This window comes from Leptinotarsa decemlineata, unplaced genomic scaffold (genome assembly GCF_025532065.1).
Source record: "Leptinotarsa decemlineata unplaced genomic scaffold, Ldec_3_MD MMD2_tig00026336_RagTag_RagTag, whole genome shotgun sequence".
Classification (NCBI taxonomy): Eukaryota; Metazoa; Arthropoda; class Insecta; order Coleoptera; family Chrysomelidae; genus Leptinotarsa; species Leptinotarsa decemlineata.
This window is the reverse complement of record NW_027412692.1, coordinates 8,194,251-8,209,024: the sequence shown is the minus strand read 5'-3', so window position 1 is coordinate 8,209,024 and position 14,774 is coordinate 8,194,251. Positions and strand designations below refer to the sequence as shown.

The 14,774-nt window shown below is 37.5% G+C and overlaps 1 protein-coding gene across 1 annotated transcript in view; it reads right to left on the bottom strand.

The window, feature by feature from the left end:
* LOC111509798 (uncharacterized) overlaps positions 1-14,751 on the bottom strand; it is a 103,228-nt gene extending 88,477 nt beyond the window's left edge. Inside the window, exons 1-2 of the mRNA XM_074183279.1 lie at positions 14,466-14,751; positions 3,983-4,099 (exon numbers count right to left, since the gene is read on the bottom strand). Coding sequence (XP_074039380.1) covers positions 3,983-4,099; positions 14,466-14,591 — 243 coding nt within the window. The 5' untranslated portion in view covers positions 14,592-14,751. The remainder of the gene's footprint in view (positions 1-3,982; positions 4,100-14,465) is intronic.
* Positions 14,752-14,774: the final 23 nt, after the last annotated feature.

Here is a 14,774-nt window from a genome sequence, read left to right as displayed (position 1 = left end):
ATTATTTGTCTAGTTTGCCAAATCACCATGGACAAATATAGCTTTCAACAATAAAATTGTTTTATAAAATGGGTGTTCTATTCGGGCAAAGTACCGCGCGCTTCGCCCATTTTACGATCGTCATAATCGCCCTACCGAGAGGAGTATTCGCAATGTGGTGTATACATTTGAGTCCACTGTTCAGTAAACGATCGACTAATACCCATACGTCGGCTAAACGCAATATCTGCCGAAAACACACTGTACGTGAGAGTGTGCAGGAGAATCCGAAGCTGTCGATTTCGCTTCGCTCACAATAACTCAACTTTTCGCCCACCATGGCTCTGTCGCATACATCAGGCTGAATTTGACCAACGACATGAGTAATGTTGGCTTTGAGGATCACTGTGATTTGTATTTTATTCGCATACGCTTTCGACTTGGGAAAACCCCGCAGGAAAAAGTCTAACAGGGTCGAATCACACGATCTCGTTGGCCAGTTCACATCACCTTCAAGTAAGATGAACATGATTTCTAATCGCTCGTGCAGAATATCCAATGTGACAATCTTCCTTATTTCCCTTCTTTTTTCTTATCTCTTATTTTTCCTACCACCTCATAATTTCTTTGATATCTCTTTATCCGCCCCTATCTATCTTCATTCTCCCATCATTCTATTTTCTCATTCTTTGCTTTCCTCAATCATTGTCTGTATTCTAGCCACCCTTTTGATAGTTATTCAACTAATCCTCATCCATTCAACAGCAGACGGCAAGACACACTGACTACATTCACATTCTACGTGTTACATATTTCTAGAACTTCTAAACCCATCTCTAGAACGACCAGACTACGGTCATAATTCCAACATCAACGTTTATGTTATAGGTCAATACTAGAGTTGTTACTGTCAACACCAGCGTTGACGGTACATGCATCTGATTTAGAGCGCTGGAAATCGCCAGGCAACTCTTAAAATCAAAGTACAGGTAGAACTTTTCTATAGACGCCTAGTTCCGCGGTTCTTCACTTTTGCCTATTCTAGGTAGATAGGTCTAAATTCGGAGAAACAAATTTATCTTCTTAATGAAGGTGATCAGTTTGTTTTGTGAGTGATCTTACATATCAATCTCCCAATCCCTTGACAACAAGGAGATTGCGGTTGCTGTATTTCTTGATATTGAAGGAGCATTTGACAATGCACTACCTAAATCTACAGGATTGTCTCTGGGTAAGAAGGGTATAGAATCGACCATAACTGGCTGGAACTATCCCACGCTAGTAAACAGAACTGCAACTACGACTCTTCAAGGCGAGGCTATCAGGTTGAGGGTCACCAGGGGCTGCCTGGTGGGGTACTATCTCCCCTTCTGTGGTCGCCCCTGGTGGATAGTCTGCTTGATGCCCTCGACAGAAGAAAAGTCGATCTGCATGCTTATGCAGATGACCTTGTCATCCTGGCAAGGTCCACGTTGGAAAGGGTAGCTTGTAATATCCTCCAAAGCGCGTTGGAAGTTGTTCACAGTTGATGCCTGAGGGAGCAGATGTCTGTGAACCCCAGCAAAACTGTGTTAATTCCCTTCACCAAGAGGAGGAAATTGGACGATCTAACGCCACTTTCCCTCAATGGTGTGGTATTTCCATTTGGAACGAAGGTGAAATATCTTGGCATTATCCTTGATAAAAGACTCACTTGGAACGCTCACTTGGAAAAAGTTTTACACAAAGCCAGACTGTCTTTATGGGGTTTAGGTCCCAAACAAATCCATTGGATTTATGTGATGATTGTCAGACCAATGATCACTTATGGTGCAATTGCTTGGTGGCTGGAGGCTTTACAGAAAACGGCCCAAGCGAAGCTCTCTGGTTTACAGAGACAGGCTTGTCTGGTTGTCAGTGGTTTCATCAGTATCACACCGTCAGCGGCCATGGAGATCCTTCTAGATCTACCTCCTCTCCATATTTTTCTAGAAAGGGGCTAGATGGACTGCATATAGACTTGCGCACAAATCAATTCCATGCAAAGTGCAACAGACTGTTGGTTGACATTGGAAGTCACAGAATTCTGGAAATGACCTCTGTATTCTCGGACAGTCAAGCGGCGTTAGAAGCTCTTGGCTCCTACCGAGTAACGTTTAAATTGGTAGCAAACTGCCAAAAACGACTCTCTTCGATAGGAAGACTTGACAGATTGTCTCTGGCCTGGAAGGAAATGAAGCTGCTGACTCTCTTGCAAAGGAGGGTGTTGCAAGCGGCTTCATAGGACCAGAACGTGTCATTGGCATCGTTTTGGGCTTTGTCAAACAAACACTGAACATCTGGATGGCAAGAAGATTTATGGAGTTCTGGCGGAATCTTCCAGGATTGGCTCACTCCAAGGCATTTATTCACCCTTCGAAGAACTGTCTTCCAACAGACCAAACTTTTGCCCATGATGATTCAGCGATGATAGAACTGAAAATTAATATTAGATAACTCGGAATTGTAGTGGACTCAGGGTTATTTTTTATAGATCACCATAAGGAAGTGCAGAAAGAACTGGGCGAACTGGCTGGGAAACTGGGAAGGTGGACCGGGCGGAATACTGAACGGAGGAGAGATTGTGTGATATGAGATATGTGAGGTTGATATATAAATGGGTCTGGTGTGCAATTGTGGAGAAATAGGGTGCATGATAGCAGGGTGAGGAGACAGTGGAGTGCAGCACAGATGCCTCTCCTGATTGCCTCGTGTGGGGCATTAAGGACGACGCCGTTGGCCGCGCTCAGTGTAATCTCAGGAGTGACCACACTAGAAACGTGGGCCAGATACCAAAAATGGAGAGTGAATGGGGTGAGAAATATTGAGGACAGAGTCCCTTGGTTGTAAGGCATGTTGCTGAAGGGGATGAAGGACGAAGGAATGATTGTAGTGCATGGGGATGCCAGAGCGAGGCTAGAATTTTTGGAATATGATGGGCGTACAAAGGCGAGAGGGTGAATGGGTAACACAGAAATGAAAGGATCACCTGACAGGGCAGCGTGAATGAGGCAGAGCTGATTGCGATCGAAAGAGTGATCAATATGTGGAGCATTGATGAGAGCGTGACTGTAATTAGTGCCTCTGCCATGGCTGTGGTACTGATAAAAGCAGGACGGGTGAAGAATAAAAGGGGGCGGTGATTCAGTGCAAGGGGAGTATGAACCTAGATCATATGGCGAACGGGGCATTACAACAACAACGTAGGTAACAAAAAAAGCCCATGAAGAAGCCGCTAAGGGTATGGACAGGAAGAATGTTACATGGAATGTGAGAAAAATAGATAATGAGAACGGGGAGAGAAAGAGGATTAAAGAGAGTGTCAGGGAAGAATGGCAACGGGAATGGAAGAGAGGCAGATTCTGTCTTGACATTATATTCGGTTCAGAGACATTTATATTCTTGGAGAAAACCGATGCCTGGGTCTTCGTGGCATTGAATTGAACCTGGTTACTTTCACCCAATTCGAAATCACCTCTAGATCCTCGTCAAGATATACAACATCCTGCTACCGGTGAAGATGTGCATTCACGGCCGATGTCCTGGAATACAAACGGAGTGACGAGACAGGTCAGCAAAGCAATGTATTGTCTGTCAAACACACCCAAAAGTTGGAACTTTCATTAAGCTCTCATTTCATGGACTGAACGGTTCAAGGTTTTATGTTTGTTATTCTTTGGTCTCAATTCGTCTATCAAAGACCGTAATTGGTGTACCAAAGACTGGTAGAACATCAGCTCTAGCGGTGATTAGAATTGCTGATTGGTACACCATGTATATATAAATTATTATCTACAAATAACAGTTGCTATTTCAGATTCACAGATCTGACATTTTGTATCCATGCTGTGGAAGCGTAACGGTGACAATGAATAATTCAGACAATGATAATTTCACCTAATCGAACTTTAATGTATGTACGAGAGCCACTTATGGAAGATAAGAGATCATTCCATATGTTCTTCAGAAGGAACAAATTACTAACCTGATAAAGTTTTATAATATGCGGATGATCTAATCTCTTCATTATGTCTACTTCTCTGTACACCTTCTGAAGATTGCTGGCATCCAATTGCGACTTATCGATTATTTTAATTGCAACCTGCAAAGAAAGAAATAACAAGTCATCACCTTTAGAAAGAAAATGGCATTGTTTAGAATTACGAATGAAAATTGTTGCACAATACTAATATGTAATGCTCTTTACCAAGATGGTACAATTTTTAAAATGTAGGTTGTAACATCATTATTAGCAAAATTACTGTTATCGGTGTAGTGTTTTGTTTCACTTTCTCGATAATGATTCTCTTTGTTTTCTGGTTAATTAGATTCTTGACCACTACAATAACTTTCTAGGAAACGTCAGTACCTCATCATTATTGCTGATTCAGTGGGTATCTATAACCTGTTAACCAATATTGTGTTTGTGTAAATTCCACTACATACCGATTCGGTGAATTGCCGGAAAAATAATTCTTCGTATTCTACTTATATTTGAAAACAAAGCCTTCCAAATTTAATAAAAACAAAACATTTTTACTGCTTGCAAACTAAAATGTTCTTTTGAAGGGTTTAGGTCATTTTCAGCATTGATATGATTGACAAAAATTGTCGATAAATCTAATTTTCACTCCTAGTAATGAAAATTCATACTTTTTCATGATGAAATTGTTCATTCAGGAAGATTTTGAATCAATAATATTTATGTAGGTATATAATATTATAAATATTATGTGACAGGACAAACAGTTTTTTTGTCTGGAGTAATCACAAAATGACAATTTATTTGAAAACTGTTACTATTATTCAAACAGTGACGAGTTAACGGTTAATAATAAAATTCCTTTCAATTTTTTCAAGTAAAGAACCCGAGCACTACAGAAAACTCATTAAGGCGCTCTAAGAGCGGTGCCTGTACGAAAGTAGCGATTCATGTTGGATTTGAATCGCTGGATATTAAACTCATTTGGAAAAACGTTCTCAGGAAGTTCTTTCCACATAAACACAGTTCTCCAAATGAAAGAGTGGAGTTCTCAAGCAGTGAAGTTCGAGGTGTACTGAGTTGAACCTCAAAAAGATGAACAGCCACAGTCCGTCGCGTATTTCTGATATGTACCGCTCTTGGTGGAATCAAATGTGCCAAGTCACCTGAACACTTCCCGTGAAAGTATCTATAAAAGAGACAAATCTTCAACCTTTCTTCAATATTCCGAACTATCAAGGTTGCAAGTGATCTTTGAGTCTCCAATCAGGCTGATGGCTCTTTTGTGGATGGAATCCAGCAGCTTCAGGGTATACTTAGGGGCGGGACTTCATACATGAGAAAAACACTCCAAAGAAGGTCGGATCTGAGTTTTATAAAGCATCAAAAGTTGCTGAGCAGTTGTGAACAGTTTTCAGGCTCGGAACAGTGTTCCAAGTTTTTGAGAAGCAGCCTTTGCAATTCCAATGATATGATTGTGCCAAGAGATATTAGTGTCCATTTTAAACCCCAACAAAGTTACCGAATCAGAAAGCGGAATTGTCTGTCCTGACATTACTATATCTGGTTGGGAGACATTTATCTTTATGGAAAAAACCGATGCCTGGGTTTTCGTGGCATCGATTTGAACCTGATTACTTTCACCCCAATTTGAAATCACTTCTACATCCTCATTAAGATATGCAACCTCCTGCTGCCGGTGAAGATGTGCCTCCGTAGCCGATGTCCTGGAATCCAAATGGAATGACGAGACAAGTGTACTATCGTCAGCAAAGCAATATATTGGATTCTTGTTTTTTTCCAATAAGTCGTTGATATAAATAAAAAGAGGGTTGGAGACAATATGGATCCCTGGGAAACACCAGCGTTGATGGTAAAAGTACTTGAGAGATATCCATCGACAGCCACTTTCAGGGAACGTTCTTTCAGGAAGCTGGAGAGGCATACACAAAAATTTAATTTGATTTAATATATACTTTATTGTCCAAAGAAAAAATATTGTTGACAAAGTTAGTTAATAAATATAAAAGAATACATAAATGTCATATGAATATAAAAATATAGATGAAATATAATGTAAACTCAAGTATAAAAAACCACTAACAATGGTTGAAGCATACATACACATAAAACATGCTAGGTTAAAAATGATCGGTATGGAACTCAGTCTGTACTGATTGGTATCAATATTTATCTCTTCAGTGTAATTCGGCAGGTGGTTATACATCTTCACACCATTGTAAAATAAGGAGTCCTTGACCAGAGAGTTGCAAGGAATAGGTAATTTTGATTTTTTTTGCACGCTCTGACGAGTTGTATAGTGATGGGTGGTAACCTCAAGTTTCACAAGATGATTCTTAATCAAACACACTGTCTCCAGAATAAAAGGAGCTACAACCGTCAAATTTTTTTTATCTATAAACAGTTGCCCGTATGAGTCACGAGGTTTAGCTTTGCACAAGTATCGTATAGCTCTCTTCTGTAATACAAATACAGACTCCAGCAAATTAAGGCTACACACACCCCAAAAAGGTATACCGTACCTTAAGTGAGACTCTACCAAAGCGTGATATGCTGTTGCTGCAGTATAAACTCTCTGTTCTCAAGCAATAACTCTCACTGCATAATAGCCTGTGGAAATTTCACTTTTCATTTTTCTGATGTGAGCGTCAAATTTCAGTCCACCGTCTATATACAGCCACAGAAATTTAGTACACTCTCTGTTCTGTGATACCGCTCGCTACAGATAGATTCTGAAGTGAACATTTGAAAGTCATAATATTTGTTTTCGAAATATTAAGGGAGAGGAGATTGGACTCACCAACACTTGATTTTTTGTATATCATGAGCTATTGTCTCATTGAGTATATCTATACCTTTACTATGCCACAATATAGTGGTGTCGTCAGCGAAAAGAGTGAATGTTCCAGATATACTTATATTCATCAAATCGTTAATATACAACAAGAACAATATGGGACCGAGAACCGATCCCTGTGGTACACCAGTATTTATTTCAATACTGTTTGAACATTTAATCGTTTTCACAATCTGACTGCGACTGACTGTGATTCGACAAGCTATAGTATCGAAGTTTGGTCATCAAAATCTCATGCCACACACGGTCAAAGGCTTTAGAAATATCGAGTGCAATGACTCCATATTTATCGATTGCGTTATTCCAAATATGGGTGACATATGATAGCAGGTCGCCTGTTGATTTTTGTTTCCGAAAGCCATTTTGATGATCGCTCAGGGTGTTGAAGCCTTCCAAATATTTGAGGATATGGTGCTTTACGGCATTCTCCATGATATCTCTGATAGCAAAGGGACTGGTCTATCGTTGTTTGGAAGATATTTCTTGACCTTTTTGGCAAAAGGCTGAACGCGAGCAATCTTCCAACAAGAAGGAAAAACCCCTTCCTCGTAAGACAAGTTGAAAAGTCTGCAAAATACTGGTGGCGCACTTTTTAAGTAGGATGACGGGCACTTCATCAGGACCAGACGCCTTGTTGATATTGAGCTGTTTCAAAATTCGCCTGACTAGACGTTGTCGAAAATCAATTTCCGGCATTGTGGATTCTAGTACGGGAATAGTGGGTGGTGTCTTTCCCAGAAAATCGAATGTCGAGTGGGACGCAAATTGTTCAGCTAGTTAATTTGCGTTTTCTATGGCTGTTGTTGCATTTGAACCACCCGCTTGTGTTAGTGGTGAAATTGTGGATTTTGTAAAGTTTTGATCAACAGCTCAGCTACCACCCAGAAGGATTCAGACCCGTTGAGATTGGCAAGCAGTTTACTTCTAATTCTGTCAATGCACAATTTCTTGGGTTCATTTACTATAGAACTCCAACCACTGTGATTGAGATTCTTCTAGACTGTGGTTAAGTTCTGTAAGTTTCAGTGACGATCGTTATCAACTGGTTACAACAAGAAAAGTAATCTTTTGACAAAATCAATATTGTTTTGGATTGTTTTCGGGCATCGCCGTGGTCTTCTTTGGTTATAATCTCTAATCGCGGAAAAATGACCCCATTTGAAGGAAAGAAAGTGATGTTTCATCAAGGATAGTGCACCGTGTCACAAATCAATGAAATCACTGGCGAAATTGCATGAATAGGGCTCCGAATTGCTTCCGCATCCACCGTATTCTCCAGATCTGGCCTCCAGCGACTTTTTCCTGTTCTCAGACCTCTAGAGAATGCTCGCTGGAAAGAAATTTAGCGCCAATGAAGAAGTAACCGTCGAAACTGAGGCTAAAGGCAAGTTATACTATAAAAATGGTATCGAAAATTTGTATTACCGGTATAATCGTTATATCGCTCTCGAAGGCAACTGTACTGAATAACAAAATCAAACTTCATCATTTTTTTTTCTATTTTAGTCACCGAACTTTTCAGCCAACTGTTAGGTTAGGTTAGGTCTAAATTGAGTGGGTCTATTCGACCTTTCGCCGCAACCCGCAAGGGTTTATTGTGGCTCACACCTTTTCACACACGGCCAAATAAACCTAGCTTCTTAACGAAGCCGATTAGTTTGTATGGTGAGTGGTCTCTCAGGTCAGATGGTAAGAGTACGGCTCTGCCGAACTCTAAGAACCTGATTCGGTCCCCAGCGGGGCAGGGACAAAGTATATGCTCTGCTGTTGTATCATTTTCCAAACAGAGGCGACACACACTGTCTTCCGACAGTCCAAGTCTCTGCATATGATGATTCAAATGACAGTGACCTGTAAGAAGGCCTGTTAGACATCGTAGTTCATCCCTAGTGTTTGTAGACGAACAACTGTTTGGTATCAAGCTTCGAAAGGTGTTGAAATTTAATTTTTTGTTCGCTTTTTGAAAATAACTCTTGCAAAAAATAAGTTATTTTCAGGAAATTCGGTACCCAGGGTTTTTTTGACGTGGGAAATCATAATTTCGTATTAATTGTCATGTAACATATAGAGGGCGCTGCGTACGCTGTCATTATTTATTTCAATTTGCCCTAACTTTTTTGACAGTAAACTTTTGGTACGTTTCATGAAAAACCCTAATTTCCACACCTTTTCCAAGTAAAAAAGGTAGACCTCCTCAACAACGCTGGAGGTGGGAATTAGGTTTTTTCATGAAAAGTATCAAAAGTTTATTGTCAAAAAAGTTAGGGCAATTTGAAATAAATAATGACAGCGTACGCAGCGCCCTCTAGATGTTACATGAAAACTAATACGAAATTATGATTTCCCACGTCAAAAAAACTCCGGGTACCGAATTTCGTCCAAATAACTTATTTTTTGCAAGAGTTATTTTCAAAAAGTGAACAAAAAAATTCAATTTCAACACCCCGTATCTCCGAAAGGAAGCATTTTCAGACACAAGTTCATATAGAATTTTTTTCTTAAAATTGTCTCAGGAATACGTCAGTTTTAACGTACTTATGTTACACCCTATAGATGTTCTAATAACTTTCTTTTTTTTCAATTATAGAATATTACGTTACTTAAAAAAACAAAGAAATATATCGACAATATTCACATTTCTATAGGAACTATTAATTCCCATAGCTCTCATTTTCTTTGTCATTAACGATAATTTGTTAAAAAAAAAAAATATTAAAAACAAACAAAAGAAATACTTCACATTCAACCCTGTATATGACTTGTTCTAAAGCAGTGAAAGTAGGCTGCATGTTATTTCCAGGGGAGGAAATGTCACAGTGTCCGGATGAATCAGTCATCGGATAAATAAAGCAATTGAATTGTTCAAAGTAGGTCGCTAAATAAAATATTTAAATCAATTTTACGGTCTGCGCCTTATCACAATGAGCCCTCAAAATCCATTTCCTCGCACCGATAAAATTCACCGTCAACGAAACATTATAACTCTAATTGGTTGAGCAAAATATTAACAGCCTTTCAAAGGTATCTGACGTCAATGTTTGACGTAAGCCAGTATTAGTTAATAAGACAGAGCATTCGCATGTCTCATGCACACAGAGATATTCACAGTTGACCTGCATGAAGGATGTTTTGTTTTGTGAGCATTTATATTATCGAAAATGAAAATAGCGGGGGCCTGAGAATATACAGGGTAATCTACTACTGACTCGTCTCAGTCTAAAGACGATTACGTTCTGTTGTTTGTGTAGAAAATTGTTTTCGTGGTGCTATGCTATCGCATCGCATCGCGAAGTAAAAACAGCCTTATTTGAATCACAAACAAATTACATTTCCAAGAATGTAAACTTTCACGGGCGGAGATAACTGTATGAAGGATATTTTCCGGGTTTTCTGGCCGTGGTCTGCAGGTTTTTATGCCTGACATTTCGTCTACTGCTGCGGTAGACATTTTCAAAGGCGATGTGTAAACGGTCGCAATACCCGAGCTGGTGCTATTAGTCTTGAGCGCTACTCCGGAGTGAAAACAAGTGTTATTTCTAACCTATATTTTTCAATCTATTTCGTACTGTTTTGGTAAAACAAGCTAAAATGCTGCTGATGTAATGCTGATTGGAACAGCAATAGAGCAATTCAATTTAACAAATACAACTACAGTTGTAGGTGAAGATGTAGACTCGTATTACTCACTTCTGGAAATCCAATCGATAAAAATATTTTTTTTTAAATTGAAAAAGCTCAACATCAATCGAAAATATTTTCATCGAAAAGTTTATCTTCTTTTGCGTAGAGTCAAAATCATGTACTAGTTTTATACGCAATAACTGGCTGTGATAAGACATCTGCATTATTCAGGAGGGGTTAAAAAACGGTTTTCAAAATGTTTGAGAAAGAAGATTCAGTTCAATGTGCTGACGTTTTTAAAAAGAGTAATTCCACTCCACAAGAAATTATCACCAACGGAATTCGCTCTCTTCTCTCTATGCATGAAACTTCTAAAAAAACTACGGGCTTAGATAAGTTTAGATATGCATGTTCCGTTTAAAAAAATTGAAATGAAACAAAGTGCGATTAGCTTGTCTTCCTCCAACCTCAGCGGCTGCTCATCAACATCTTTTACGGGTATATTAACCGAGATCAAGTGTAGCTTGGTTATCAGCTAGACCCAAAAGACTGGCAAACCAAGTAGGATTCTAACTTCACATTTATCTTGATGGAAAAACGGCATTTCGACATATATTCGAACAGTAGTTGACAGTAACAATAATTTATGACATTATCTTGATATAATTGAGAATATTTGACAAATAGTATTTCAACAAAGTTTCATGGCAACTTGATTACTCATAATAATTCTGTTTTATCGAATCAAATACATTTTTCCAACCGCATTAATATGACGCTCCAGCCGTTCAATAACGGCCTCAATGTTATTATTATAGCAGACATATTTTGATTCACAAAAAAAATACTGCTAGTGGAATGGCTTGAAGATGGAATTTATCGTTTTGTAAATTAATACCAAATAGCTCACTGGTGTCATTTTTTTGTTTTCCGCTTAAAGAAGGTCTACTAGTTTTTCCATTTAACCGAATTCATAGCATCAATAATAACACCCTGTATATATCTACGATAGTTCTAGACTGAACAATCACGTTATTTGTTGATTAACATATACATAATGAACTTTTGATAAAAAAAAACTAATTGAAGAGCATTTTCTTACACCATAATGATTAACATCTTGATAACCAATTACAATAAAATGCCGGTTTTAAAGTGCTGTGAAGATCCATTTATTATGATAATCAGAATATTATCACGTTTATTTCTGAAAATAAACAACAGGATTCAGTTGAATCGCAGTCAAATATTTATTTGTTTATTTTGTATCCTCTTACAAGTAAAAAATACATATGCATTATTCATCCGTCAAAGAAAAATGTTACCTGTTACATAAAGTGATTCATTTAAAATTGTGTCGAGAAATTATACGATGTGGCTTAAAAAACTAATCATTACGAGTGAACCGTTTTCAAAATTGTGGTTCAAAATATCGACTTCAGAATTTCCAGTAATTAATTTAGGAGTTATTTTGGTTATGAATGAATATAATTTAAATAAAAATAACTCTAAATGATCTTCAACATAGGGATTTGAAGGGGGCGTCCATAAATTACGTGGGGTGTTTAAGCGCGTATACTACTGTTGATGTCCGATGAAATGTTTAGTACTTCAGGTTTCATACCACCACGGCCTACCAGCCGTATTTTATTCTTTTTTACAGTAACCTCGCCATTAAATATTTCCCTTAGAGTAAGTTTCCAAGAACTCATAATTTCACGTTTTGGGTATATGATATATTCAATTTATTCTGTATCATACGTGTAAGAAGTTCTGATATTTATTTGTTCATCAAGTATGAAAACTAACTGAGCTGTTAAAAGAAAGTTAGACGAAAGTGTTATCATTCATTTCATTAAAGAATACTTTTATCTTCATCGCTATCTATACCTTCACATGAATTATAAGACTATTGTCTGCAGTGTGTCTCAACTTTTTGAAGATAATCATTCAAACAGCCTTCATCTTTCTTCATATTCTACCCATCTTTTTTATATTCTTCAATTTTTCTTTTTTATTTCTCTTCATAATGTATCTTTTTTCCCACGTATGTTTCCCTAAACGGTATTTCTTGATTCTCATCTTCTTTTTTACGCCTTCACGTTCATTTCAGCTCAGCTTTGTAGGGGTATTCAGCTTTTTTTACACTGACTGTTCGGAAGAAGTAATAATACTACCTGAAATCTGACTTGTTTACTTGTTGATCTTTTATTTGATCTGTGTGAGATGACTTTGTTTCGTTTTTGTCCTGAAATCTGACTTATTTACTTGTTGATCTATTGTTTGATTTGTTAGCTCTGCTACAACTTCTATGGATTCAACTCAATGATCCAGTTTTTTTGTGTTTCAGCAGACAAAAAGTCTGACCAAATATATTTCAGTTTGGTTGCCAAATGCCCGTCTTCTCAAATCGTTTAATTGTGGGCTTCATTGTAGCTGCCCGTATAAAGGCATATTGAAATATTGAAAAATCTACCAGAAAATTACAACTTTTCCAGACTAGCTTTTATAGTTCATCTGCATGGTATAAGCTTGGAAGTTTGAAGAGAGGTACATCAATAGGGGTGAAGAGTGAGGTAGTAGATATAAAAGTACCTAAGTCACCATAGTCCCGAACAAAGAAATGACTTCCAGGTTTTCCGTATGTGTTGAATGATCATCTACTATGAAAACACATCTGAATCGTTGTTTGCTTTCAAGACTGGAAAATGAAGAAACTTATTGAGTTACAGCAAAAATAATTCGGTCATATTCTATCAGTCACCTCAGCGCATCCCCCACTCCCTGATTATTTAGCTTTTTAAAGGTTGAAGAGTTTTTTAAAACCATTGAGAACAAATCATCTTTTTTGCTTCATAACATTTGTTTAGATAAGGTTTTCACATTTTTGTGTCCATTCTCTTCTGAAATCTTCGAGAAATCATAGAATGTCTGATGGCTCTTAGCTTAGCTCCCTCCGTATTAATTGCTGAAGAAAACTACTGCAAAAAATACTGAAAGATGCATTATAAAATGACAAGAAGACAAGACGAGACAAGAAATTTTTTAACTGATTTTTGGAAAGCCCATTTACATTCAAGAACTAAACAAGTTTATATAGCTGAAATTGAAATATCTAGTTGAACTAATATTTTTAATAAACGTTCATTGTTATGGAGCAGATTTTTTGTCAGAATTGAGTAAATCGTCTTTTAAAGATGTCCAAAAAGGTACTGATCAGGGGTTATACTCGTATAATATATACTTTTATATGTAACGTGTATATAATTGCTCTCTCGGAGGTAAATTGCTGATTGGGGGATGTTAATATCAACAACCTATTTCATCTAATATTTTATCATACACCTAAAAAATCCAACTCCATAATACCTACATCAAAAGTAATCACATAGATATTAAAAATTTGAGAATGTTTTATTGCTAAAATCTCACAGAGGTGTAGACATTTATTTTTAAGTAAATAAATGTTCAACTGCATACATAGCAGGTATATGTTTCAATTCCATTGTGGATGTTTTTTGTACAATCTGACTAAGGAAAACTGGCCTTCATGTTCACAATCGAAAAGAGTTATTTCAGGTAGTTTTTTCAGTTTGCACTGGGTACTTACTACCTGCTTCTCTACCGCAACGGAAACTGAATTGTTTGCTTTATATATTGTGGTTCATTATTGGCATTACATCAAAATCATCTGTGTCAATATTTTGAACGATTTGTAAGAGAAATTTGACGGTAATAATATTCTTGTTGCACCTATTAGGTCGATGTCACACTGTACAATAATAAACAGTATTCCAAATATCCCATGCGTTTAATGACAATTTGGAAAGATAATATTGATGGCACTAATGATGGTATTAAATTAGAAATTATTGACTTATTTGACGATTCAAAAAGTAAAATAACTTAATTTTTTTTTTTCGTTAACAATGACAACTGCAGATGATTGCTCGGTAAAAATTAAACGACGAAAAATGACCTGCTCACCTCAGTTTTAGTAATCCTGTGCTTAGCTAGCTTCACCACGGCAAAATTGCCCTTACCAATAGTCCTTTCGATATCATAGAAACCGACCCGAATAGGATTCTTCGTTATCCTTTCGCGCTCGCCCATTTTTGAGATTTTATGACTAAAAGTGCTAGTGATTCAACTCAACGCACGCCGACATCTACGAACTATTCAACAATTTTATTGCTATATTCGATGTAAATATTGTCATTATTGTGCATGCGGACTGGAGCAAAACTTTTCTATACTACCAAAACGGAGGTACGAATACAACTGTCAGCTGTTCAC